At 45.4% G+C, this 26,475-nt stretch overlaps 1 protein-coding gene across 2 annotated transcripts in view; it reads right to left on the bottom strand.

Annotated features, from left to right (window-relative positions):
* Nucleotides 1-9,245: 9,245 nt before the first annotated feature.
* The window catches only part of DDHD1 (DDHD domain containing 1), a 79,362-nt gene continuing 62,132 nt past the window's right edge, over nt 9,246-26,475 (bottom strand). Inside the window, exons 8-13 of one of the 2 annotated variants that reach the window (XM_068149065.1) lie at nt 26,089-26,351; nt 23,286-23,361; nt 17,735-17,884; nt 16,156-16,408; nt 13,923-14,105; nt 9,246-10,878 (exon numbers count right to left, since the gene is read on the bottom strand). In XM_068149065.1, the coding sequence (XP_068005166.1) occupies nt 10,697-10,878; nt 13,923-14,105; nt 16,156-16,408; nt 17,735-17,884; nt 23,286-23,361; nt 26,089-26,351 (1,107 nt within the window). In that variant the 3' untranslated portion in view covers nt 9,246-10,696. The remainder of the gene's footprint in view (nt 10,879-13,922; nt 14,106-16,155; nt 16,409-17,734; nt 17,885-23,285; nt 23,362-26,088; nt 26,352-26,475) is intronic. The other variant, XM_068149066.1, reaches the window with a different exon arrangement.

Here is a 26,475-nt window from a genome sequence, read left to right as displayed (position 1 = left end):
TCTGGAAAGGTTCTCAGACCTGAGCACGGGCATTTTCAGACCGAACAGGTGTTTGCTCCTCATTTGGCCCTTCAGCACAACAGCAGGGGTTGAAAAGCAGGGAAGAAAATAATATGTGTACATTTCATAGAAACAGAATGGTTTGGGTTGGAAGGCACCTCAAAGATCACCTTGTTCCTACCCACCCCCTACCATGGGCGGAGGTACCTTCCACTAGGACCAGGTTCCTCAAAGCCCCATCCAACCTGACTTTGAACAATTCCAGGGTTGGGGCATCCACAGTTCATCTAGGCAACCAGTTCCAGTGTCTCACCACCCTCACAAGGAAGAGTTTCTTCATTTTATCTCATCTAAATCTCCCCTCTTTCAGTTTCAAGCCATGAACCCTTGCCCCATCACTATGCTCCCTGATGAAAAGTCCCTCCTCATCTTTCAGCTTCTCTTTAAGTACTGATAGGCCACATAAGGTCTCCCTGGAGCCTTCTCTCTCTTCAGGCTGAACAACCCCAAATTTTAAAATCTCAGAGGGTTCTCTTCATCTTGCAGAGGCTTTTCCCATTTTGCATTTCTACACCAATTCACAACAGGGAAACACCGACCCCTGGAGCTAGTGGGGAGCCTGTTCCTGCCCAGCTGGACTTGGAGTGACGAAGCACAGGGCAGGTGGCAAACTCAGGCTGGTTTTTGCAGCATGGCCAACTCAGCATGCCATCTGCTCATGGTTTCATGAGCTCTACAGCCCTGAGACCACAACCATTTACCTCAACTCACCCACCTTTGCTCAATCATTCACAAGTGACTTTTCCACTTACGAGGGCCACTCAAAATTATCTCCATCCCCAGCCTGCTGGGTCCTTACCCTGCAAAACCTGAATAATTGGAGTCCAGAAACCCCAGTGTGTGTTGGTGACTCAGTTCTGAAAACAAAAAGCTGTGAAAAGACACCAGAGATGATGCGGTCTGTCAGCCTCCTTCTGCTGGTAGCACAAACTCCTTTTCAGTTTTGGGTAGGTGTGAGAGGTAGCAGTAGATGGAGAGATATCACAAATTCACAATTAGCAGAGCTGCTCTCCATTCCCCCTTCCTGTGGCTTTGGTTTCCAACCAGTTTGGGCTTGGCAGGCAGAGGAATATGAACAGAAAACCAGCATTCAACCCTCTGCTTGCTGAGAGGCTGCTGGGTGTAAAACAAGCATGGAGCAGCTCATGGAGGCTAAGACAGATCTCAGGGTATCATAGAATGTTTTGGGTTGAAAAGGACCTTGAAAATCATCCCCCCTTACTATGGACAATGGCACTTTTTCACTAGACAAGGTCACTTAAGGCCCCATCCAACCTGGTTTTGAACACTTCCACTTTCATTGGAAAAGACCTTTGAGTCCAACCTTCTCTAACTCTTCCAAGGCTGGTGCTAAACCATGTTCCTCAGCACCACATCTCTGCATCTTTTAAACACCTCCAGGGATGGGGATTCAATCACCTCCCTGGGGAGCCTGTTGCAGTGTTTGAGAAGCTTTTCAGTGAAGAAGTTTCTTTTAACGTCCAACCTAACCCTCCTTTGGTGCAACGTGAGGCCATTTCCTTTTATTCTACCACTTGTTACCAGGGAGAAGAGAAAGACCTCCCACCTTGCTCCAACCTCCTTTCAGGCAATGGTAGAGAGTGAGAAGGTCCCCCTCAGCCTCTTTTACTGCAGGCTGAACAACCCCAGGTTCCCTCAGCTGATCCTCACCAGACCTGTTCTCCAGACACTTCACCAGCTTCATTGCCCTTCTCTGGGCATGCTCCAACACCTCTGTGTCTTTCTTCTAGTAAGGGTAAACATGCATGAAACTCCTGATTCAAACTGGAAGCCAAAGATCTTCTCTATCAAGGGGTATGGTGAAAGGGTAAGACCCTTTAAGAACAGAGTATGTGACCAGTCTGAGATGACATACTGACCTTCAAGGAGATATTGAAAAAGTCATAAAGCCAGCAAGAACAACAAATTTGACCTGGGGTCCTTGTAACTTGCGTGTCTAGACAGGGCTAGAGTCTGTAGAGAAGTTTGCACTTTTCCTGTCCTGTGTCCATGCTCCCAATCAATGAGTCACCAGGGAATGGGCAGAGTAGCTGCAAGAAACAGAGAGAGAAGTTAATCTGTGGCAGATGTCTACAGAATTGTCAAATGGAAACCCTCCCTTTGGATAAATCAATATGGATTTCAAAACCACAAGAGATTGCTTCTGGGACATCTCAAGTTTGCAAGGGGAATCATTGACTTTTCACTCTTGAAGAGAAAGGATTGGCCAAGGGCTGCTAGTCAGGAGCAGTTGCCACAGAAGCTGAGGAGACAGGGCACTTTTTGGGGGGAAAAGGCTGATGTTGGAATTTGCTTTCTAACAGAACCAGGGAGCACTGACCTCTGGGGTGAACTGAAACACTATAGCAAAGTGTGGGTCAAATGGACCTTAAGGGATGCAGGGGAAATCCAAAGAGCAAGGAGCCAGTCTTGGGAGATGCCAGCTTGGATCCACTGCTCGCTAACAGTATAACTTAGGTTGGAAAGGACCTCGAGGATCATCGAGTCCAACCTATCTACGCAGACCCCGTGACTAGACCATGGCACCAAGTGCCACGTCCAGTCTCCTCTTGAACGCCTCCAGGGACGATGACTCAACCACCTCCCTGGGCAGCCAGTTCCAATGATGAATGACTCGCTCAGTGGAGAACTTCCTCCTCACCTTGAGTCTAAACCTCCCCTGGCGCAGCTTGAGACTGTGTGCTGGTTCTGGTGCTGGTTGCCTGGGAGAAGAGACCAACCCCCTCCCGGCCACAACCACCCCTGAGGTAGTTGTAGAGGGCAATGAAGTCACCCCTGAGCCTCCTCTTCTCCAGGCTAAACAATCCCAGCTCCCTCAGCCTCTCCTCATAGGGCTTGTGTTCAAGGCCTCTCCCCAGCCTTGTTGCCCTTCTCTGGACACGTTCAAGTGTTTCGATGTCCTTCTTAAACTGAGGGGCCCAGAACTGGACACAGGACTCAAGGTGTGGCCTAACCAATGCAGAGTACAGGGGCACAATGACCTCCCTGCTCCTGCTGGCCACACTATTCTTAATGCAAGCCAGGATGCCATTGGCCCTCTTGGCCACCTGGGCACACTGCTGGCTCATATTCAGGCGGCTGTCAATCAGCACCCCCAGGTCCTTCTCTGTTTGGGAGCTCTCCAGCCACTCCAACCCCAGCCTGTAGCTCTGCATGGGATTGCCGTAGCCAAAGTGCAGCACTCGGCACTTGGACTTGTTGAAAGCCATCCCATTGGACTCTGCCCATCTGACCAGTCAGTCGAGGTCCCTCTGCAGAGCCTTTCTACCTTCTAACTGACTAACATCTGCCCCTAACTTTGTGTCATCTGCAAACTTGCTGATGACTGACTCGACCCCCTCATCCAGATCATCAGTGAAGATGTTAAAGAGGATGGGGCCCAGCACTGATCCCTGGAGGACACCACTGGTGACTGGCCACCAGCTGGATGTGGCACCATTCACCACCACTCTCTGGGCTCAGCCCTACAGCCAGTTCCTAACCCAGCACAGAGTGCTGCTGTCCAAGCCACGAGCTGACAGCTTAGACAGCAGTTTGCTGTGGGGGATGGTGTCAAAGGCCTTGCTGAAGTCCAGGTAGACCACATCCACAGGCCTCCCCACGTCCACCAGATGGGTCACCTGATAATAGAAGGAGATCAGGTTGGGGAGGCAGGACCTGCCCCTCCTAAATGCATGTTGGCTGGACCTGAGCCCTTGGCCATCCTTCAGGTGCGCAGTTATTGCCGCCAGGATAATCTGCTCCATCACTTTCCCTGGCACTGAGGTCAGGCTGACTGGCCTGGAGTTTCCAGGTTCCTCCATCCTACCTTTCTTATGGATGGGGACCACATTGGCCACACACTACAATTATTTGCCAGTGACAGAAAATGCTCTGTCAGTCACAGGGTTAAGCCGACTGAGGGAAGGCATTAAAAATAAAAGGTGAGGAAAGAACATGCAAACCCTTCCTGAAAGCTAAAGGCATCCAGCTGGGCTTTGCTGATGCTAAGCTTTCTGGAGAAGTCTCAAAGATCACAATGGCAATATGTCTCTTGGGTTTCAAGTGGGTTTAAAAGTTTTTACTTTAGGTCTTGAGTGTGCACAGGTCTTAGAATCATTGAATGGTTTGGGTTGGAAGGAACCTTTAGAGGTCATTTAGTCTAACCCCCTACAGCCAGCAGGGACAGCTGTAATTAGAGTAGGTTTCCCAGAGCTCCAAACAACCTGACATGAAATGGTTACATGGATAGGGCATCTACCACATCTCTGGGCAACTTGGAACAGGGTTTCACCACCCTCAGCACCAACATTTTCTTCCTTCTATCTTGTCTGAATCTCTCATTTTTTAGTTTAACTCCATCACTCCTTGTCCTGTAAAACAGGCCCTGCTCAGAAGTCTGGCCCCAGCTTTCTTACCAGCCCTCTTTAAGCACTGAAAGGCCACCAGTAAGTCTCCCTGGGGCTTTCTCTTCTCCAGGATGAACGACTCCAACTCTCTCAGCCTGTCATCATAGAAGAAGCATGAAGCAAACTTCAATTTCAGCAAAGTGAAAGCAGAAAAGAAACCCAAATAGTTCAGAAGAACTTGAAAGCAACATGTAAGAGAGAAGCCATAATAAAAAATACCTGTGGAAGAGAGAGGAAAAAACAAACCCATGAGAATTAAATGGAGAGCAAACATGGATGTCAAGAGAAGGGAGACAGACTCTTTCCGGTGACAGGACAAGGGGCAAAGGACACAAACTGGAACCCAGAAACTTCTATATGGAGATAAACTTCTTTGCTGTGAGGGTGCTGGAGCCCTGAACAAGCTGCCCAGAGGGGTTGTGGAGTCTCCTTCTCTGGGGAGATTCCAAACCCACCAGGACACTGAGATCCTTGGCAGCCTGCTGTGTATGACTCTGATTTAGCAGGGGGTTGGACTGGATGACTCCAAGATCCCTTCCAACCCCTACCAGTCTGTGATTCTGTGAAAAACATAAGGCTGGAAGCCATCTGATAAACTTGAAAATTGGATTGCCCCACAGGTGACATTTTGAAGAAGATTTAAAAGCTTTTCACAAGCTCAGCAAAGCCAATATAGAGGGACTCCAGGGAAGCAATGAAGACTTGCCACTGTGATTGCAGATGGAGAACAACCAGTAGCATAATACTTGGAAAAGTGAAAATAACTCAGTGGGAGCCTGTCATTGGGACCTGGTGTCTAAAAGCTCACTGAACCACTGATGGTCCTTGAAGACTAGGGACATTCATAGATTCATAGATTGGTTTGGGTTGGAAGGGTCCTTCAAGATCATCCATGGGCATGGATCCACTAGATCAGGCTGCTCAAGGCCTCATCCAACCTGGCCTTGAAGACTCCAGGGAGGGGGCATCCACAGCCTCCCTGGACAACCTGTTCCAGTGTCTCACCCTCCTCACTAAAGAATTTCTTCCTAATCTCCAGTCTAATTCTGCCCTCCTCAAGCTTCAATCCATTCCTTCTTGACCTATCACTACAAGCCCTTGTAAAAAGTCCCTCCCCAGCTTTCTTGTGGGCTCCCTTCAGGTTCTGGAAGGCTACTAGAGTAGGTCTCCCCAGAGCCTTCTCTTCTCCAGGCTGAACAGCCCCACCTGCCTTGGCCTGTCCTCACAGAGGGGGTGCTTCAGCCCTCTGATCATCTTTGTGGTCTCCTCTGGACCCACCCCAGCAGTTTAGTGGCTTTCTTATGCTGGGGTACCGGAACTGGATGCAGTACTCCAGGTGGGGTCTCATAAGAGCAGAAGGGCAGAATCACCTCTCTTGTCCTGCTAGTCACACTTTTGATGCAGGCCAGGGCATGGTTGGCCTTCTGAGCTGCAGGCGCATATGGATGGCATCATGAGATGACCTTGTAAACACCATGGGTCAATAACCTGCAGTCCAATCTCAGCAGAAGAATGATGTGTGGAGGTAGAAAGCTCATTTCCAAGCTAATAACAGAAAAATGAGAACAAGGAATTTCAAATAAACTCGCTGGGCAGAGGGCACGCAAACAGACACCAACTAACTGCAAACAGTTGACACAGTGATTCATGAACTCCACTCGAAAAAAATCAATCCCCACTGCTCAACTGACAAGCAGCATAAAAGAAAACTCTGAAGGAGGAAGAGGTGGCAATCCAGCCCAATACACACAACTGAGAATGTGAAATATTTCAGATCAGCCTAATAATACCAATTAGGAAAGGAGATACAATAATTGAACTTGGCCACCTAGATTATCATGGTGAATGGAAATCTGAGCCCAGTGCCCATCAGTGCACTAAACTCTGGTTTCTCTGCAGCCTCCCAGTGTTATTTTCCCTCATAAAGAAAGCAGCTTGGGGGTTATTTTTGCCCCATATCTGTATACAAGGCTTGTTGTGCTTTTTTCCACCATACAATGCCACCCCCCCCCACCCCCACCCCGTGCCCAGCCATCCTGAGCAACATGATCCTGACCCCAGCAGGGAGCTGCATCCTCGGTGGTTGGAAGTCACCACTGTGTGTCCAGCCTCAGCATCTCCATCTGCAAAATGGGGAGAAAATTGCTGCAGTTTCCTTGGCTGCAGCTGTTTATACCTGGATTTGGTCAAGGACATCCAGCAAACACCCTAAAGCCAATAAGAGTAGCCAGGATATCATAGAATTCTAGAGTGGTAGGGGTAGGAAGGGATCTCTGGAGGTCGTCTGGTCCAACCCCCACGGTAAAGCAGGGTCACCTACAGCAGGTTGCCCAGGATCAGAATGTCCAGGTGGGTTTGGAATCTCTCCAGAGGAGACTCAATGGCTCTGGCCAGTCTGCTCCAGGGCTCCAGCACCCTCACACCAAAGGAATTACTCCTTATGTTCAGATGGATCCTCCTGGGTTCCACTTCGTGCTTTTTGCCCCTTGTTCTGTTGCTTGGAACCACTGAAAAGAGTTTGGCTCCATCCTCTTGCCCCTCACTCTTTAGCATGGAAAAGATTTCTTCTCAAGTCTGCTATTCTCCAGGGTGAACAGCCCCTGCTTTCCAGCCCTCAGCATCGCTTTTGTGGCCGTCCTTTGGACCACCTCCAGCCCCCTAATCATCTTTACATATACAAAGGAAGAGAGGTTGTAGTAAAACCATGACAGAATAATTAGGAGGGAAGTGATAGAATTCAGAGAAAAAGAAAAAAACCAAACAACCCACAAAACAAATACAAATACCCACCCCACAGCCATAATTAATGCTGATTATCTGCCAAAATGACCTTGTAGCAAAAAAACTGTAAGCATGAAATTTGGGCTAAGTTCTCAAGTTTCTCTTCAGAAAACAGCTCAGTATCGGTCAAAGACTGACAACAGTGCAGCGTGTTCCCCTTATCTTGGTTTCTCAAGAGAAACCACCAGTCAACACAGCTTGTAAAGCTAAACATCATTCTTGCAGAAGAAAACAAGTTGGTAATTGGAAGCCAGGACATTCCATCTCTATATTATGCCACAAACCATCTGACCAGAAAGTTTCAAGCGTGAAATTTAGACTGCAGCATGCAGAGACGTGACCCACTCGAGTTTGTGCAGAAGGGAAATGGGGCAGCCCTTTTCCTAACAACTTCAGAGTTTCATTTTCAAATGGTGTTTCATCTTTGCAGGAAGACAAGAGATCTTTTTTGAGGATTAAAATGATGAAAGCCTGCCCACAGCATGCTTGACACCTCTGCATACACTGTAGAATAAATCTGCATTTATTGTTCTGAGGTATGTTTTAACTTTGTGATTAAGAGTGGAGATTTGCAGATGTTCTATGACGCTACAAATCAGAACAGAACCATAGAATCAGAGAATAGTTTGGGTTGGAAGGGACCTTAAAGTCATCCAGTTCTAACCCCTGTGCCATGGGCAGTATCTTCCACTAGACCAGGTTGCTCGAGGCCTTGTCCAACCTGACCTTGAACACCTCCAGGGAGGCGGCATCCATGACCCCCCTGGGCAGCCTGTTCCAGTGTCTCACCGCCCTCACTGCAAAGAATTTCTTCCTAATCTCCAATCTAAATATCCCCTCCTCCAGCTTCAATCCCCTTCCTCTTATCACTACAAGCCCTTGTAAAAAGTTCCTCCCCATCTTTTTTGGAGCCTTCTCCAAGCTGAACAACCCCAACTCTTGTAGCCTGTTCCCATATGGGAAGTGCTCCTGCCCTCTGACCATCTTTGTGGCCTCCTCTGGACCTGCTCCAGCAGTTCAATGTCCTTCTTGTGCTGAGGGCACCAGAACTGGACACACTACACTAGATGGACATGAATACATGTCCATTAACTCGGGAGAAATGTAAAGCAATGAACAGGTATTGATCCTTCTTATCCCTTCTCCTCACAGAATATAATTTACTTCTCAGCTCTGTCTTGTCCCTGATTCACCAAGGTTTAAGTACATAACAGTAGGATCCCATCCCTTATATGGACAGGAGTCAGCAAGTACTAGCACGTTCTGAGGAGAGGGGAACAGCTAGTCCATAAATCTGAACCACACTCTGGACACCAGCAGTTTACACAGACCACAAGAATGACAGGAATTAACCCCCATCTGTTTACAACCTTTAAACTGGGATCTAGTGTAGATCCAGTAGTGGATGGGGATAACACAGCAGCGACGCGATCCAACTCCAGGCACTGAAAACACAAACCATGCACATTTGGAAATGGTTTGTGTCTCTTACTTACAAAAGGGGATTCTCCCTTTTTATGTTGCAGCTCTCCTAATTAGGAAGGGCTGATTAAACAACTTATCTAGGAAGCCAGCAATGTAAACAGAAGCCTGTTTTCTGGAGCAGAGACATCAAGCTTCCACCTCTCACAGGGTTGCTTTAATTTTTTTGTTGTTTATCAACCGAGATAAATACATCAAGCAGGAGAATCACAATTCACTGAGGCCAGAAGGATTTCTTTGCAGAGAGCCACAGTGAAGTGTGGTGCTTTACACTGTCTCAACATCTTTGTTCACTGCATTTATAAATGTAGTTATACTACAGTATAAACGTAGAATGGTTTAGGTTGGAAGGGGCCATTAAAGGTCATGTAGTCCAACCCTGCTGCAGTCAGCAGGGACATCTGCAACTAGAGCAGGTTGCTCACAGTCCCAGACAACCTGATCTGGAATGGTTCTAGGGATGGGACATTTACCACCTGTCTGAGCAGCCTAGGCCAGTGTTTCACCACCCTCACAGTGAAGAGCTTTTGTTCTATCTAGTCTAAATCTCCCCTGTTTTGGTTTAAAACCATCACCCCTTATCCTCTTGCAACAGGGGACAATAGAGTTTGTCCCTATCTTTCTTACTGACCCCTTCAAGTACTTAAAGGCCACCAGAAGGTCTCCCTGGAGTCCTCTCTTCTCCAGGCTGAACAACCTCAATTCTCTCAGCATGGCCTCACAGCAGAGGGCTTCCTGCCTCTGAATCATTGCTTTGACCTCCTCCGGCCCCACTCCAACAGGTCCATGTCCCTCCTGTGCTGAGGACTCCAGAGCTCGCCCCGGTGCTGCAGGTGGGATGTCAGCAGAGCAGAGGGGCAGAATCCCCTCCCTCCACTTGCAGCCCACATGCATTTACAATGGCCATGTAAATTTAACAACGCACATGGCAACTGGATCCCCTGCAAACAAAGTTTGAAGTGAAGTCAAAAGCTGAGAAACACTTGGGACCTAAAAAGCAAGGGCAGTTACTCACCTTTGAGAAGAACGTGACTGGTGTCATTTGTGTGAAACCACAAATATTTATTTTTAATGAAAAAATACTTAAAGTGTGCCACAGTGTCCATAGATTCATTTGAATAGTAGTACAAAGATATGTATTTCTGAGAAAAAGTCTTAACACTGTAGAAAATAAACGTGGTTCTTAAATTATGCCAAAAGAAACCAGTAAAAAAGTAATGTTTTATACACTGGAATAAACCAAAACAATTATTAGAGATAAGAATAAATTATAATTACAGTATTTCAAATATTTGCTCCATGCTTTTGTTTTTTTGTCTTTTTTTTTTGTTTGTTTTTTTTTGTCTTCAGCATTCATTTCTAAACAGGTCAATGTGGAATAATACACCCTCAAAAGCCAGCAGTCAGATGGTCTTTCAATGGAGAAGAGGACGTGGACCTGAATGAAGTCCTGGAGAAATGACACAAGCAAGTTGTTACTGACTGATACAGAAAACATCAGAATATGGCAGTTTTAGGTTTGTCTCTTAACATGTATTTTTGTTAATGGAAATTGATTTAGATTTGATTTGTGTGGGTTTTTTTTTTTAAATCAACTCATCTTTTATACTTCAATGAACTAAACAGTCATTATGCTCATTAACAAGGATGTCACCCAAGCACACCGTACCACTGTGCTTACAGGATGCTACACATTGTATCAGCTTTTTATACAGTCAAACAAGAATTTGGGGTCATTTCAGGGCTAATTAAGCACTGCAAAAACAAAAAAAAAACGTTTAGAACTATAAAGTGCTTCAAAATACAAATTCAGTTTTGCTCTTCAGAAATAGGAAAAAAACCCACACCCAAACATGCACTTAAACCTGAAACCTCCATGCCATACATTACTGCAGTTCCACAGTAAACCATCTGGGTTTGTGCCATTTGCTTTACAACCTTCTTCCCCAGCCCCAGCCAAAAATTCAGCTCAAGTCCAAATTGGATTTGTCAGGCTCTTCTTGGTCCTGTTTGTACATGAAGGTGAGGAGGAAAAGCGCGATGTCTAGAGATGACCAGTAGGCAGTGTGCGATGTGACGGCAGACCAGTATCTGCTCTCCACGAGACCTTCCCTGAGCTCAAAATCAATCCTGTGCTCCAGTTCCACTGGAAAAGGAACAAGAAACAAAAGCATCATTAGAGTTGCACATCAGCAGAATCAAAAAACCCATCAGATTTGGGTTCTGACTCTTCTTGTCAGAAGAGCAACAAAGCTGGCCAACGGTCTGGAGAGGGAACTGGAGTGGTTTAGCCTGGAGAAAAGGAGGCCGAGGGGAGACCCTGCTGCTGTCAACAACTCCCCGAAAGGAGATTGGAGCCAGGTGGGGGTCAATCTCTTCTCCCAAGTAACAAGTGAGAGAACAAGAAGCAATGGCCTCACATTGTGCCAGACAAGGCTTAGGTTGGACACTAGAAAAAATTTCTTCCCTGAATAGGTTGTTAAACCCTGGAATGGGCTGCCCAGGGCAGTGGTAAAGTCCCCATTCCTAGAGGGATTTAAAGGCCATGTAGATGTGGTGCTGAGGGACGTGGTTTAGCAGTGACTTGGCAGTGACCATGTAGATGTGGTGCTGAGGGACGTGGTTTAGTGGTGACTTGGCAGTGTTGGGTTCATGATTGGACTTGATCTTAAAGGTCTTTTCCAATTAAATTGATCTTATGATTCTAAAACTTAAAGCTTGCAGAAAGCTGGCATTTTTAAGCATCTGTTTTCCTTTTAATAGCTACATAAATACACTTAATTTATGCTCCTGATAAGTACAGAGACGTGTCCAGCTAATGTTGAGGCCCTGCTGGGAAGCACTGACGTTCAGAAGCTGGACGCTCAGATCTTTCTAAAACAAATGAACTTCTCACTTCTTCAGTGGCTCCACAAGGAGACTACACCCAACATTAGGAGCCCTTTCTGAAAACCAGCAGTCCCCATGCAGCACCAGCCCTTTTAATTTCCAGATCATTGCAAAGCTCTTTCAGCAGCTATCCTTTCAAGCTCAATGGCTGCTTTGATTAATTCCACATTCAAGGCAATTTTCACTGCATCTTTAGCGGGGCCAATGGTTAACCTATTGTTAAAGGCACTTCGGTGGTTAGAAAAAAACAGTAAGAAAAAAATCTCTACAAGGAGCAATAGAATGAAAAAGGACAAAACAAAAAGCCTGCTCAGCTCCAAAAGCCAAAACCCCATATTGAGTAAAAAATGCAGCCATTTATCAAAGCCAGTTTGAAGGAATGTTAGTTCTTGGCTGGAAGAGCGCAGAGAGGGAGCATGGTGCTTGGGGAACCACATCCCTGCGCCTCTGCACAGGAGCATCGCACACGCAGTGAGGAGAGGAGGTCAGAGCCTTCAAACACCAGGAGATGACCAGACAGAGTCATTTCCACCAAGAGCCATCTGTCCATAAAAGCCAGCCGCTTGGCAGGAAGGACGCCCTGAACGACTCCGTCTGAGAGGCCGTTACGGCAGCTTGGGAGGCAGCCAAGCCCCACCACAAGCCCAGCGGCCGCCCTCTCAGAAGCAAATACTTGGGTTGTGGATTGCATCATTCAGCTCACAGCCTCCCTGGCCTCTGCTCCACGCTCTCCTTCTATGGAGCAGGGACAGGCTTTCAGCAGAGAGGGAGGCAGGAACCACGTAGGCGTGCCTACCCCCCTTCCACTCCCCAAAAGGACCTCATGGCAGCTCCACCATATTTGCTCTCATGCTGCTCTGTTTTCCTCAAGTTTCAAACCAAATCTCTGTCCTCAGCTACAGACTCAGACAGGTTGCCTGCTGAAATGAGCAGTGAAGAACTCGTAGCAATGCATCATGCGGACACTATCACAGGGTACAACATACTTGTGACTCCTCAGATTGCAAAAACCACCCCTCGCCTTGCATCAGTGCCAAGGAGAAGTGTGGAAATAAAACCCACCCAGTATGAATTCCTGCAAAGGAAGTACCTATATTTTTCCATAAAAAGCCAGCTGCAAAAATTGCACATTCTGTTCTGGGAGGTTCACATCAGGACAAGGGCAGCTTCTGTTTCCAGTCATACGTGCCTGTAGATTCAGATTGCTTCAGAATCGTACATGCGTGGGGAAATGTAAATAAATCCACTAATGATGAATAGTGACCCGAATTCTCTGCAGGAATTACTTTGTTTTTCCTAGCAGAGGAGCTATTGATATGCAGAGTCTAGGAACTACTGATATGCAGACCTCAGTAACCACAGTTCATACATGCATACACATACACGACTGGGGTACATGTATGGACAAAACGTAAGATAAGGTAGATTGGAGAGAAGGAAGAAATTTTCTATGCGAGGATGGTGAAACACTGTTCCAGGTTGCCCAGAGAGGTGATAGAAGCCCCATCGCTGTAACCATTCCAGGCCAGGTTGTCTGGGGCTGTGAGCAACTTGCTGTAGTTGCAGATGTCCCTGGTGACTGCAGCAGGGCTGGACTAGATGACCTTTAAAGGTCCCTTTCAATCCACATCATAGAATCATTTTGATTGGAAGAGGCCTTTAAAATCATGATCTTCAACTGTTAACACTATCATGTCACTGCTAGACCACGTCCTTCAGCACCACATCTACATGGTGTTTAAATACCTCCAGGGATAGGGACTCCACCACTTCCCAGGGCAGCCTCTTCCAGGGCTTTATGGTCCTCCAACTTTAACCTGCCTTGGCACAATTTGTGGTTGTTTCCTCTCATCCTGTTTCTTGTTACCTGGGAGAAAAGACCAACTCCCACCTCACTCCAACCTCCTTTCAGGGAGCTACAGGGAGTGAGAAGGCCTCCCCTTAGCCTCTTTTTATCTTGGCTAAATAACCCCAGTTCCCTCAGCAGCTCCTCATAAGCATTGTGCTCTAGACCTTTCACCAGCTTCAGTTGCTCTTTGGACATGCTCCAGTACCTCAATATTCTTCTTAGGAAACAAACAAAAAAAAAACCAGTAAAGCCAGAACAAAGAGTCAGTCTTTGGACAGTCTTAAGATAGGGAAGAAGCAAGCTCAGGTTCAGTATTTATCATGCTAGAGCAAACCAACCTAACCCAATAGTGACAACATTTTATTATAGCATTTTTGGCCTCTCAAACATACAGATGGAGCCCCCCCAAGCTCTCGTTTCCACACGGTTTGTAAGGCAGCCTCAGCACTAACCTGTGGGTTCAAGAAACCCCGAGCTGCTGTGTGGTAAAGGCGGTGACCCAGCAGTTGTGGCCTTTTTATCATCTCCCTCAGCTCCATCTTTTCCTGCCTCCAGTGTCTGTGGGGTGGTTGTGCTAGACCTTCCAAACCTGGAGAAAAGCATCCCACCGAGGCCCTTCCCGATGCTCGCAGCTCCTGCAGTTGGCATGGAGGAAAAAAAAAACCCAAACACAAACAGAAGGGCAGCTAAATCAAACAGCAAATTAAAGTCACTGTGGCACCCATGAATTAGAGTTGAGTGACAGATGAGGGAAAACACCATTCATGCTTTTCTAGGGTGGGAACAGCTTATCTGACTTCAGCGTTCACTGTTTATCATGAGGCTAATCTAGCATAGAAGCAAAGGCTGTAATTTGGAAGCTGTAGTTAGAGGAGCAAAAATACATGAGAAGACTCTTGCAGCAAGAAATGTGGGACTTCTACAGAGAAGAGTAATTCTAGTCTAAGGCTAAGATCAAAATGCTCTATAACAATGTTAGTACCTTCTGCACTTAAGAATCCCATCCCATTTAAGATACTCCTCTCCTTAAGGATCGTTCTGCTGGCATCACCCTACAGACACTGGAAAATGTGCTGCACAGGGACTTTTTTTGGTTGCTCACTAAGAGGGGTATAAAAGTCAAGAACAGATCTAGGATGTTTTCTCCCGACTTTGCTGCCACCTTATGGACAAGCCATTAAAGTTACTACAGTAACAGCAAAAAGCAACCCTGCTTTGAAACATAACCTACTTCTACTTAAGGACTTGACTTGTTTGATTGGGAAGAATCCTGGCACCAGCTTTCCTTCAAATCCCACAGAGAGGGCTAAAGAAACGCCTTGAGTCAACAACTGCAATCGTGTTCTCAAATGTGAGCTCCAGTAAAAGTGAATTTAAGCTCACTTAAACCAGGGCTCTTTTTGAAACAGAAAGCCAGGAGGGGACAGACTTGACATTAAGCCAGCCTGAATGTCCTGTGGTGAAATCATTAGGTAAATGTAATAGCTCACAAAAAGTGATTTTTTTCTTCTATTTGCCAAACCCCAAAAATGCAGTCACAAACCAGACTTCAATTTACCTTTTCCCCCCATAGAGTGGAAATTATTAATTCACCAGGATGTTGCTTCCTTAAGGCAGGCAACAATCATAAATTCATAGAACGGTTTGGGTTGGAAGGACCTTCCAGACCATCTAGTGCCAACCCCTGTGCCATGGGCAGGAATACCTTCCACTGGACCAGGTTGCTCAAGGCCTCATCCAACCTGGCCTTGAACATCTGCAGGCAGGGGCATCCATGACCTCCTTTGGCAACCTGTTTCAGTGTCTCACCATCCTCACTCTAAAGAATTTCAGCCTAATCTCCAGCCTAATACTGCCCTCCTCAAGATTTGATTCATTGCCTCTCATCCTTTCACTACAAGCCCTTGTAGAAAGTCCCTCCCCAGCTTTCTTGCAGGCCCTTTCAGGTACTGGAAGTCTGCTACAAGGTCTCCGTGGAGACTTCTTCTCTCCAGGCTGAACAGCCCCCAATTCTTTCAGCCTGTCCCCATAGCAGAGGTGCCCCAGCCCTCTGATCATTTTTGTGGCTTCCTCTGGACCTGCTCCAGCAGTCTGATGTGCTTGTGCTGGGGTACCAGAGCTGAATGAAGTACTCTAGGTGTGGTCTCACAAGAGCAGAGAAGAGGGGGAAAATGTCCCACTGGTCACACTTCTTTTGATGCAGCCCAGGATATGGTTTGCCTTCTGGGCTCAAAGCGCACATTGCCAGCACACAGTACAGCAGCTAGAACAAACTCCCTGATCTACATCCTCTCCTCACAAGCTTTGACTCCAGCATACATAAACTGTCTTTTCTGCAAAGGAACTATCAGCTGGGAGTTAAACAAGCCATAAACCCGCACATGACCTTTATAGGTACAACCAAGGAGGTTTGAAGTGCTTGTGGTTGCACCTCGACCATCACACCACAAAGCACTGAAGCCCTACAAGAAAGTCCTACACATTCTTTCCAGTAAGGGTAGTGAGACACTGGCACAGGTTGCCCAGGGAAGTTGTGGATGCCCCCTCTGTAGAAGTGTTCAAGGCCAGGTTGGGTGAGGCCTTGAGCAATCTGGTCTAGTGGAAGGTGACAGGGAGGCATTAAGGTCCCTTCCAACTCAAACCATTCTATGAATCTACAAAACAAAGGAGATAAAGCAGAGTTACCTAATATACTTGCTTTGCCTATATTTGTTATAGACTCCCCATAGTGCCGTCGAACCATGACTGGAGAAGTAGTTGGGCTTGGTACAGCCGAAACGCTCTCGCTCTCTGTAACTGAGGTAGTTTCTTTTGTTGGGTTGAGGAAACTTGGCTTCATATGCTCGTAAGGTAGAGGGTTTGCAGTGTTGTACCAGTGGATCTGGACAGGCGAAATGTTGCTGTAGTGTTTCAGAATTAAAGGTTCTAACCTATAGGCCTGCAAGAGTAATTCAGGAAAGAACATCATGACTGGCAAGACTGAAAAACATCCCTCCCCATACAGAGTCCTATCCAACTTCAAACCCAAAACATCTAAGGGGTGGAGCCCAGAATTTGTCAGAATGGTGGTGTTATGTTCCATTTCACTTTTATTTTCCCAGTCTGGAAGATACATTAGCTGTCCAGTTGCTTGTGCATTTACTGTTGCACATTGCCCTGCAACACTGCTTCTACTGCAGCGTGTTTGGAGCACACAAGTTACCATCAACAGATGTTGGTCATCGTGGATGGATAGTGCACACTTTAAAGAGTTCAGCTGCTTCTGCACAATGCAACAGAGAGGGAGGGACTGGCCATGTAAACGTCTTGTCTGATGACTCTTTACATGGTGTGCTTATTAAAACCAATCATTTTCTACTGATTTACCATTTTTAATTTGTTTCATGTAGGAAACCATTCTGCAGTCTTTTCTCTTAAAACTGAGTAAAGTTACTATTTGCAGAGTGGGATCACAGACTGCAGCCTGACTAACCATCCTGAGTGTCCCAGGGGAACTCAGGTTTTGGAGTAGATGGAGCTGAACAAGATCTTGATGGGCAGATCAAGCATGTCTGGATGGAAGTCTGAAGATACTCAGATTCAGGCAGAGTTTAAACACAAAATTACCCCAAATTTATTATTCTAAGATAAACATGAAGTCCCCAATCAAGCTTGCATCAAAGCAGTTGCTAAGGTGATGCAGACCAAAGGCTCCTTGATAACAGCAAACACTGGCTATCTATAGAAGAGTATAAAGACAGGGTTGAACCTCTTCCAATTCTGTCCTTCCAAATATGGTCCCATCCTCTACCAACCTGTTACTCTGGACCCTTTGCAGAAGACAAAAAGCCCCAACACAGTATCAGTGGTTTTGTTTTTCTATAGCATCTTGTAAACTGCTTGTGAAACCTGTTTTTTAACAGCAGTAGTATCTTTGAACAGCTGATGTTTAACAGAAGTCACTAAGTTAAATACAAGCTGGAACTTGACTGAGAAAGATTATTTCTTATGTCTTTGGGGACTAAAAAAGGCAGAGTAATCTTTAATCTTATGCTTATTAATCTGCAAAGGCAAGCAAAGTATCTGGTACTTAAGGCAATTCTCTGCAGGAACTGCTATTGTACAGGTACAATCCCCAAGCCAGTGCATGATAATCATTAACATCATTAAGTCCTGTGCCAGAACATCCTTGTGTTGATTCACACCTTTGAACAGCACACATTAGCACACAGCTGTTGCTTAAAAACAGTCAAGGTAAAAGCCTGCAGCTGCAATTAAAACTCACCACTGGATCTGTTGGATGAAAAATATTCAGCAAGCGGTTACAAATTGTCCTGGGCAGAATGTGGTCTTGACTGCCACTGTTCCCTGGACGGATGCCGCGCAATGCCAAAAACACTGCTAGCGGAGATCCCATGCAGAAGAAATTCTCAACCTGATGAGAGATTTGATCCACGTTAACAAGGATGGAAACGATGTTTTAAACATGGCTGGGCTTGAGCTCTCAACTGATTTCTCCATTTCAACTGAGGGATTTGCACAGTATTGTTAAGTCAGAACGGGGAAGACCACTATCACATAGATATAACATGAGGGTCAAGTTTCCCATTTTCCATTGCTGTGAGGATAGAGATACATGTTGTGGTGCTACAGCAGTGGTAAAGCTGAAAAGCAAGTCAGATACTGGAAGTGGAAGAGGTCAACCAACACTGGAAAGGCTGGAGCAAGAAGAATTTGGAAGACACTAAGGAAATGCGGCAAGTTTTACAAGACTGATTTATCTTGAAACATCCCAAAGCTTACCACATCTCTTTTGTCTTATCCTAACCAAGTATTCCATAGTTTGTTTTGCTGCACCCAACCACTGAGGAAGTAGAAATGCAAGCCACACTGAGCATTAAAGGTGACCTAGAGAATTCTAGTAGCAGTCACAGGCATACAGGCTGGTGCCGTTAACAGAATGGTGCTTGTCAAAGAGTCACCACGTCAGGAGCTGCTGCCAAGGGGCAAGTACAGCACACTGACAGACTATGTGTGCTACTCTCATGTCATGTAAAGCTACTATAACTTTGCTCTAAAAAGACTGCCTCTAGCTCTGAGGCAACTGAGTAAACCTGACCTGCAACTGCTAACCCATCTGACAGAGATGACCATAGGTGAACATAGAACCACAGGATTCCTTTGGTTAGAAAAGACCTTTAAGATTGAGTTCAACCATTCTCTACTTCTACCAAGGCTGCTGCTAAGCCATATCCCTCAGCACTGAATCCCTGCATCTCTGAAGCACCTCCAGGGATGGGGATTTAACCACCTTCCTTGGGAGCCTGTTCCAGTGTTTGAGAACCTTAACACTGGAAGGTGAGAACCCTAATGTAGACTGGGACTCAACAGGGACCTAGAGGTGAATGGGTCTGTATCCCATTACTAACCCTCAGCCATCATCTCCTAGAAACACCAGATGTAAAACTCTGTAGTTATAACATAGAATCATAGAATTGAAGGGACCTTTAAAGGTCAAGTCCAGGGACATCTGCAGCAAGATCAGGTTGCTCAGAGCCCTAAACAACCTGACACGGAATGATGCCAGGAAGGGGGCATCTACCACCTGTCTGGGCAACCTGGGCCAACATTCCACACTTTTGTAAGTCAAAATTATTTTTTAACCTTTAAAGTATTTCCTTCTATGAAAAATAAACTTCACCATTATGAGACCTTCACTGCAGCTTGCCCAGTTTGCAAGGCACTACAACCAAGCGACTCCTAGTGTGCTGCTACTAAGCCAGCAAGAGCAAAAGCTGCATTCTTGCTAAGTGCATGTGGAGGACGCTTGGATTCCCATGTGCCTTCTCTATACATCAGCACATGGAGTGAGGGTGTAGAAATAATAGTCTGTTTCATCTATCAGATTCCAGCACTGCACAAAACATTCCTCCTCCTCTGTCTTGGCTCTGGCACCCCACCTCTTCCTTCCAAAAGAATGGAAACAACCATCTCGGTCTTCAGCAAAGCTATTCAGTGTCATATGCTGCAAAGTTCTGCTCTGTCATCTCCATTGTTACTTCAGTCTAGACAAAGCTTCTCTCCTTTCTTAGAATGAAGCTTTACACAGACCCTTCCATCCTTGCACTTTGGACATCTGAAGATGAGAAAGCTTTTTATAACAGAAGCGGATATTCACCATGCAATCCTTTAAAGTGAATAAGCAACCTTTGGCCCTTTAGTCCATCTGATACTCCTGTATCCACCACCTGGAGCACACAACTATGGTCTTTCTGCTTCAGAAAGAAATCTGAAAGCCATTAGCAGCTTACACTTGCTAGCAGGTTCTTGAAAGATGTTTTCATGATTTCCCCTTAGCCAACTGCAGACCAGGCTAAAATCTTACAAGGTAAATAGTTTTGGTGGTTACAGGGTGCATGGCTTTTGCCCTGTTGTTTCTGTTCCTAGACACAAGATTAACAGTGTCAATGGACACAAGCTTTCTTCTTGGAGAGTGCTCTTCTTTGCTATGTATTTTCTTACACACACCAGCCTTTCAGTGTGGTTTCCCAGCTCTGGAAATGCTTACAAAGTACCAAGAGGTGGGGGCACCTTAATGGGTAGCACCAGACCAACACCAAAGCAGTGAATACTAGAAATCACAATTAAATCTTCCAAAAATAAAGTCCTCTAAATTGCAGCCATTAGACTCTCAGCGCTGTTGCAGAGGGGCTGATGAGAAGATTGCCATAAGATGAAACCCATTGGGAACTAAGGACTAAAATCCTTCTATAAAACATTCATTTTTGTGTTTCTCCTAGAAGCAGGAATGGAGCACTTCACATATAGCCCTGTAAATGTTTAATCACAAGGAAGAAAGGTTTAATACTCAGGCAAGCACTTTTCTTCTGGGTATGATTCATAAACAGAAGACTTAATGAATTTATTTGTATTTTAAGCAGAAGCTGAGCCAAAGAGTCATCCATTCACCTTCAGACTGCAGGATTTTCCAAAGTAAATAACCAAAATCAGCTGAATGAGCTCACATAATTGAGGCAGCACAGCTCTTCTGTGCACAGGTGAATGTGGGGGAGAAATAAATGTTGTTTAGTGGTGATGTTAAAACAGTTACGATTTATGGCTCTGTGTTGTCTTTCAGCCTGAAGTATCCCAAATATCCTCCCAGAATGAGGAAGTAAAGATCTCTGCACCAGCCTCTACCTGTTTCTGCACCCAGAAATGCCCTGCAGCTATGACAGACAAAGGGAACAAAAACCTCTACAAGTGTAACACACAGAGAACTGAACTGGGCAGTGTGTGATGAACTCTATGGCACATTCCTGAATTGGATTTAAAGGCTTCCTCGTCTCAGATAAGGCTGCACATCAGCATCCATTAAGCTCTTGTAATTCTTGTACACATGCTAAATCACTAGTAATAAAAGTAATTTGTGATAGTTATCAACACTGATATCACTGTCAGATGATGCTACATAGAAACCACAAGGTTAAGCACTTGAGCTTCTTTCAGAAGAGTGTCTTTAAGCCTGGGTGAATGAGAAGTGCTAAGAAATCCTCAAGCACCTTGGGCCAGCACACTGACGAGTCCAGATTGCAATGGATTTCCATGTTAGTCCTAGGGAGCAGTGTGTCTTGTTCTGCTCTTCTCAACTGTGACTGAAAATCAACTTTTGACAGTTATTTTCATGCACCACAGAGTCATAAAGGGACAGGTATCACATCATCCTTCATGTTTTCATGTTCTTCAGCCCCTTTAACCTTTCCCTCCAACTTCTCTCGCACAGCTGGTGGGGAGAAGGCTGTGCTTCTACAAAGAGTGTTTGCTTTGCTCCTAACACACGCAGTTCCCATTGATGTAAGTGCATTCAATTATAGCATCTGAGAAGCAGAGGAAGAGAGAAAGATACCTCACCCTCAAGTTCTTGTTCTGGTGCCTTGTGCAATATATTATTACAGTACAAGACACTTCGTATCTTCAGGCTTGGTGGTTTTGTTTCTGCCCCAAAGGCTCAGTCAATTGCAAAGATCATTTCAACACTGGCCAAGTTAGCTGCTGAATTTATTCTTGCGCTTGCCTTGCCAGAAGCAACCTCTGTGCTTGCTCAACCTCAGCAAGCTTAACTTTTCTTAATGTAGGACTAGAGACTCTCTCTCATCCTGGGAAGCTTAATTTGTTGAAGTCCATAAAAGAGGCAACACATCAACACTGCTGAGCCTTTTTCATGACAGTTGTACATGCCCATTAGAGCCTAAGGAGATCAGTGACCAGAGTCCAGTCTCCTCCATCACACAGACTGAAGTAATTGGTCAATCAAGCATTTGTGGTGAATGGCAACTCATGATCAAAGCAGAGCTTTGGTCTGCCATGAAGAGTCAAGGTGCAGGTACCCACAAAGCAGTTGTTGTTGGTACCTACAAAGCAGTTCATTCTCTTTCAACAAGCTTGTCACACTCAGTAAGCTGGACTGGGTTGCTAATGAGCAACTATCTTTCAATCAGCCTGCTGAAACCCTCTTTTGGCAGAAGCACTTTGCCCTCATGTTCATGGAAGGCCTCTCTCTTTCCCTGGAGCTCTGTCTCAGGCATGGTAATTGAACAATTACAGAATCACAGAATGGCAAGGGTTGGAAGGGACCTCTGGAGACCCTCCAGTCCAACCCACCTGCTAAGGCAGGGGCACCCACAGCAGCTTGCCCTGGATCACAATGTCCAGGTGGGTTTTGAATCTCTCCAGAGAAGGAGACTCCACACTCCACAACCTCTCAGAGCAGCCTTTTCAATGAAAGTCACTAGTGTAAAGTTTCCCAGAAACAAAACATCTTCCTCTCAGTCAGGGCAACAGAAGGGATGTACTGCAGTGGAAAACTACCTAGCAGTAATCCTCCCTTTCTCTTCCCCTCCTTTCCTGCTCCCCCTGAAAAACAACTGTTCAAAACCTCTTCAGTTTAAGCACAACTTAGCAGGGAAAATTTTTCACAGAGCTGGAGGAATATTGGTCTGACTCCAGCTTCCTTGATGGTAGAGATAATAGCATGATACACACTTCTGAGCAGTGATGAAAAGGAGAAGGCTATGACAAACTGAATTATGGTTAGCTTTCTCTTTTTTATAGCTCAAGATTGACCTTGGCTTCTGGGAGTCCTTCTGAACTCAGATGGAAAGAAAGAGGGCAGATACAGACACAATAATCTATTTTGTTCTCATCTATCATGTCACATCTTTATGATTTAAAATGTCAGGATAGTTGAGCAACTAGAAAATGGTGTACATCCCACCAAAAAGCTAGCAAAAGTCTTCTCCCCAATACTAAAAAGTTCTGGCAAATTTGTACAGCTGATTAGCAAGCCATTTCTTTCATGAGACTAGAAGTGACTTGTATTAACTGTCAGAGCAGAATAATTTGGGAGGAAAATCCACCACTGGAGGAAAATTCAATCAGGTTTGCTGAGAGCTGTGACATGCTAAAAGTAATCCCCGAGGGAAATGGATTAGTCAACACAGTAGAAGTGAAATTGTTTAAGGTGCATGATGAATGTCATTTGGCAAATGGCTTTTATCTTTCCACACAGTTGTCTTGTGTGTGTAGCAATAACAACTTCTATAAAGGTTTATGTATTTACATATAAATATTTGTAACAAATAATAGATGAATCTAGGAATGTATTTACATTGACACATGGACACAGACTTCAACCAACACACTGGAATGATTCTACCAACATCAACTCTAGGGACATGGAATAACCCCACCCAACCCAGTAAACAGGATCATTCCTATTGCAGATGTGTTTTTACAGCAAGGAGAACATTCAGGAGAAACCTCTCAAATATACATACCTTAAATTTTAAGACAGGTGGTTTTGATATGGTGGATGCCTTTAACCCATATAACCTCTCTTCTATTTCTCTCAACCTAGAAAATAGAGATCTTTCTGAGATCCAATAAAAAATGCAGCCTTAACCTCTCTGATCCAAACAGGCATTCCTGTGGGGTCCAACAGTTTTGTCTGCTGGGAAGAGAGAGTGATGGTGTCAGTATTTCTTGGAGGCAGTTCAATTGATTAAGAATCAGTATATGTGAAATCCTCTTTCTCTGGCCACAGAAGAAATCAATCAACACTTGACAGTTTCCTTGTTCAGCACCCCAAGCATCTGCCTACCCTATTTCCTCAGGAGCAGGTGATTCACCTCCTGTTTCCTCAGTGTTTTTGCAGCTAAATCATCTGGTTTGGTTTGTTTTTCTTATTAAATAAAAAAAAAACCCACCAAAGCCAGAGAAAACTCTGTGGCCCAAGCACTATGGAGGTCTGTATTATGGGGGAATAGCTGGAGATAAGTGTCCCACCCTTTCAACTGGCATTAAAAAGGTTGGGCACCCTCAGTTAGCTTGAGTTTAAAAAGCAGCCACAATAAAAAGCACTCAGATGGAGTGGCAAAACTGTCACCGGTCTCAGAACATAATACCCTTCAGAGATGGGAGACTCCATCTCATAACATTCATAGGTTCATACAATGGGTTGGGTTGGATTGGAAGGGACCTTAAAAATCATCTAGTTCTAACCCTCCCTTACTCAAGTTCCTGCTGCTGCTCAAGTTCCATGTAAGTGTTACAGAAACATTCAGTAAAAAAACAAACATTCAGTATTCCTAAGGTTGGAAAGGACCTCAAAGATCATCAATTCCAACCTGTCACCCCAGACCTCATGACTAGAGTAGGGAGGACACTACTGCCCACTGCAAGCTTTGAACTCACAACCTTCCCATTAAGGGTCTGATGCACTACCAACTGAGCCACTTGAAGGACCCAACAAGTACCTTAAGATTAACCTCTGCCACCCTGGTTAAAAAGAATCAAGTCTGGAGCTAAAACTTCCCAATGATTTCCCAGTACTGTCAAAAAATGGTTGTGTGGTTCAGTCTTTAAAAAGGAAGGCATGAAGAATATTTGACTCTTGTGAACTGTTGTTGAAGGTTTCCAATGCCTGACCTCACACCCTGTGTGTGATTCTACAGTGTAGAATATTTGTAGGTGCTACAACATATCTTGCATAAGCACGTCCAGAAATCCACTCTGTGTTTGCCAACCTTACAGCACCAGAAATCCAGAAGTTACAGGATGTTAGCAGATGTTACAGGATGTTAGTAGGTGCCTCAGGAGCTGGAACATGGTATATCTTCTCTGATGATATGCTAGGGGTAAGCCTGAAGGATGTGCCTGGACAATTTCATTAGAATCACAGAATGGTTTGGGTTGGAAGGGACCTTAAATGTCATCTAGTTCCAACCCCCCTGCTATGGGCAGGGACACCTTCCACTAGAGCAGATTGTTCCAAGACCCATCCAGTGTGGCTCTGAACACTTCCAGGGATGCAACATCCACAAATTCTCTGGGTAACATGTTCCAGTGCCTCACCACCCTTGTAATGAACAGTTCCTTCCTTACATCTAATCTAAATCTCCCCTCTTTCAATTTGAAATCTTCACTCCTCTGTTACCACACTGCCTGATGAAGAGTCTCTCATCTTTCCTGTAGGCCCCGCTTAAGTACTGGAAGGCAGCTAGGAAGTCTCCCCACAGCCCTTTCCTCCTCCATCCTGAACAACCATCAAGAACTACATTTCATGGTTTCCTTCTCTCACAAAGACTGCACTTTATCCAGCCTTGCAGCTGACAAGAGATGTCCTGTACCAATCCATAATTACATAGAATCACAGAATACAAGATTGGAAGGAACCTCAAGGATCATCTGGTCCAACCTTTGATGTACTGATTTCAAGCAGAGCAGGAGATCTGAAGCTGTATTAATGCTTCCAAGGTACCACCAATACTACAACAGGTTTCAAGAAGGAACCAAAAAGAACTGTGACCATGACTGACCCTCAGTTCCACTGGCAAAACTGAAGCTCAGGCTTCATCTATGGGTGTCTTAATAGTACCTCAATACCCAGGTTAGGACAGCTAAGACACCTTAACACTGTGGATACATCATGATGATCTGCAATGTCCTCTAACACCTAGAGTCCCTATGAACACTTGCAAGTTGCCAAAACTAAGACTCTGTCACAGTGGGCAGCGCTGCTTCACACTCCCAATAGGACCAACATTTCTAGATGTGAGCAGGAAGAAGCTGGTAGGTGATCTGCAGGCCAGCAGCAACCCCATAAGCCAAATCCCAGCAATTACATCTGTATCCAGTTGGTGGAGCTCAATTTCTTAGGCTCAGCTTGGAAAACTTATTTTGCTCTAGCAACTTGGGAATTTCACTGCTCAGGCTCTGCTCAGCAGTACAGCTCACTGCCCACCTGTAAGCTACTTTGTTGTGCTTCTCAAGTATCTGAAGGGCTAATGGCCTGACCTTCTCCTTTCTTCTTGGCTATGATCTGCTCCCACTGCATCTAGTCAGTGAGCAGCAGCTACTTGCTTGGTTCTGGTACAGCCCATAGGATGTAGATTTAGAGCTCCTACTGTAGTGCCAGCTCCCTTTGCCTGCTCAGTCCTGCGTTTAGCTTTCACCACAGCCACTCAGGGGAAGAACATCAGCCACAAAAGATAACAGCCATGGTTAAGTTCTGGTAACACTCAAAGAGCACCATCTTGAGATGTGGTTTTCTCCTTTGATAATCAGAAGTGGGTGCATTACCGTTGTTTAGTTACATAAAGCTCTTCAAGCAAACGTTGCTCCTCATAGCTCATCCAACGGTCTTCAAGCTCCTCCTCTTCCTTCTGCAGCAACTGTTCATAAAGCCTGACTGGGTTCCAGCCAGTCATGATGTCGTAGGTGATGACGCAGCCCAAGGAGTGGGACACAATGGAGACTTTCCCTCCTTTCTCCTCGAACTCAGGATTCCGGGAGCAGAAGAGCGTGTACAGCCGGTTCAGCTCCTGCTGCAGCCCTTTCACCAGCTGTTTTGACAGGGTAAGGAAAGGAAGCTTAATATCAACATCTTATCACTCTTGTTCATGCATGCTCACGTACTACACTGACCAGCTTCCCAAGCATGCATCTAGGGTGTCTCTTCACATACAT

Source organism: Melanerpes formicivorus, unplaced genomic scaffold, assembly GCF_026170545.1.
Source record: "Melanerpes formicivorus ecotype bairdi unplaced genomic scaffold, bMelFor1.0.p_v2 SCAF_17, whole genome shotgun sequence".
Classification (NCBI taxonomy): Eukaryota; Metazoa; Chordata; class Aves; order Piciformes; family Picidae; genus Melanerpes; species Melanerpes formicivorus.
This window is presented reverse-complemented; position numbering and strand designations above follow the sequence as displayed.